Source organism: Palaemon carinicauda, chromosome 26 (assembly GCF_036898095.1).
Source record: "Palaemon carinicauda isolate YSFRI2023 chromosome 26, ASM3689809v2, whole genome shotgun sequence".
Lineage (NCBI taxonomy): Eukaryota > Metazoa > Arthropoda > Malacostraca > Decapoda > Palaemonidae > Palaemon > Palaemon carinicauda.
In genome coordinates this window covers 26453617-26456116 of record NC_090750.1, presented here as the reverse complement: position 1 = coordinate 26456116, position 2500 = coordinate 26453617, and the positions used below count along the sequence as shown (strand labels likewise).

General features: G+C 39.1%; 1 protein-coding gene across 1 annotated transcript in view; it reads left to right on the top strand.

Moving 5' to 3' along the window:
* LOC137619849 (cubilin-like) overlaps positions 1–2500 on the top strand; it is a gene marked incomplete at its 5' end in the record, with an annotated part of 102100 nt that overhangs the window by 71786 nt on the left and 27814 nt on the right. Inside the window, 3 exon segments of the mRNA XM_068350140.1 lie at positions 512–685; positions 1160–1382; positions 2028–2212. Coding sequence (XP_068206241.1) covers positions 512–685; positions 1160–1382; positions 2028–2212 — 582 coding nt within the window.

Here is a 2500-nt window from a genome sequence, read left to right as displayed (position 1 = left end):
TTCAACCCTAAGAGGAACTACTTACAGTAATCCTGGCTCTGCACACTACAAGCTATTCTGAAGTTAATTGCAGGGATCTTTCTGTCATAGCTGCTTGGTTCTTTACTCTCCATTTAGTCCTCTGTTTGTCTTTCCCAATTTTAGCCCCGTTGGTATCTTCTAAAGTTGTCCCAACGTCATAATGATAATGTAAGATTTCTTCTTCTTCTTCTTCTTCTTCTTCTTCTCCTTTCACACCATTATCCCTACATTAGGGGGTCGGTTGCCTGATGCACCTTCTCCGGTGCTTTCTATCAAAGGTATCCTCTTCCACCAAATCCCTTCTTTCCATATCATCCTTCACCTTATCTTGCCATCTAATTATCTGCCTCCCTCTTGATCTTCTCCCTCCAACAGGATCCTCCCAAGCCCTCCCCACTCCCTGCCCATCTTCCATCCTCAACATGTTCCGACACTATCTCAGTCGTGACACTCTAATCACTATGACTGACAAAACTAATTTATTCCTCAGACTGATAGGTCAGTAAGTAGAACTGGATGGAATCTGACCTATGGTCTTAGTCCCTGTGGAGGGATCCTTCGAGGTCCACAAGATATCATCCACTCACCGAACTACCCAAGAAACTACCCGGATAACACACACTGCGCCTGGATTATGAATTACGATGAGGGATCACAGATTGACGTAAGGCGTTTAGTTTTATTATTATTATTATTATTATCATTATTATTATTATTATTATTATTATTATTATTATTATTACTAGCTAAGTTACAACCTTAGATGGAAAAGCAGGATGCTATAAGCCAAAGGGCTCCAACAGGCAAAAATAGCCCACTGAGGAAAGAAAATTAGGAAATGAATGAACGATATAAGAAATAAGGAACAATTAAAATGAAATATTTTAAAAATATTAACAACATTAAAACAGATAGTTCATATGTAAAATATAAAAGGACTTATGTCTGCCTGTTCAACATAGAAACATTCGCTGTAAGTTTTATTTTTTGAAGTTCTACTGATTCAACTACATGATTAGGAAGATCATTCCACAACTTGGCCATAGCTGGAATAAAACATATCATGAATTATATATATTACAATCCTTAAACGATGGCTTAGCACAAATATACATTTAGACGACTATTTTCCTTACAGCTTGAGTTCACCAATTTCAATCTGGAGAATTCTATTCACCACGATTACGTCACTCTTCATAACGGTCCGAGGATATCATCGCCTGTCATCGGCCGTTACACAGGAACAAAAGAAGCAGGCCATGTTGCCAGGTCTATGACCAACGCCCTGATGCTGGAATTCCATTCCGATGCTTCTGGAAATGAACGAGGATTTAGAGCTGTGTCTTCAGTCCATGAAAGAGGTAACTTTCCACTTCTTCTTCTTCTTCTTCTTCTTCTTCTTCTTCTGCAGCTTTTCCCATTTCTAAATGGGGTTGTTGTTTCTAGTCAGCCTTCTCCATCTTCCTCTCTTCAGCTTTTCCCATTTCTATATGGGGTCGCTGTTTCTAATCAGCCTTTTCCATCTTCCTCTCTTCAGCTTTTCCCATTTCTGTATGGGGTCGTAGTTTCTAGTCACCCTTCTCCATCTTCCTCTCCTCAGCTTTTCCCATTTCTATATGGGGTTGCTGTTTCTAGCCAGCCTTCTCCATCTTCCTCGCTTCAGCTTTAACCATTTCTATATGGGGTCGCTGTTTCTAGTCAGCCCTCTCCATCTTCCTCTGTCCTGTACATCTTGTTCGCTTAGACCCTTTTCCTTCATGTCATTCCATGATTTATCTTTCCACCTTAACTTTGGCCTTCCCCTCCTTCATTTGCTCTCCACTTCCATTGTTCATAACCCTTTTGCATACGTGTTCATCTTCTTTCCTAACAACATGATCACTGTACTATCCTCCAGACTAGTACAGTGGTAACGTGTCGAATCTTCCCACTTTAGTCATCCATACATTAGTCCCACTTTTATTTAGTTCCATTCTAGTTAAATTTATGCAACAAATCCCCAACAGGCTGTGGAGGAGTATTCCACGGAATTACCGGGAATATAACAAGCCCCGGATTCCCGTCTAACTACGAGTCGAATTTGGAATGTATCTGGGAAGTCGATGTTCAATATGGCTACCACGCCGTTTTCACATTCGTGGAACGCTTCGACCTGGAGACTGGAAACCCATGCCAAAATGATTACGTACAAGTGAGTTTACTGTTCTTTGCAAAAACATATTATTATTATTATTATTATTATTATTATTATTATTATTATTATTATTATTATTAGCTAAGCTACAACCCTAGCTGGAAAGGCATGATGCTATGAGCCCAACAGCTTCAACAGGGAAAGTTAGCCCAGTAAGGAAAGGGAATAGGGAAATAAATAAAATGCAAGAGAAGTAATGAACAATTCGAATAACATATTTCAAGAACAATAGCACTATTTAAATAGATCTTTGAAAAATAAACTCTAAAAAGATAATTATGTCAG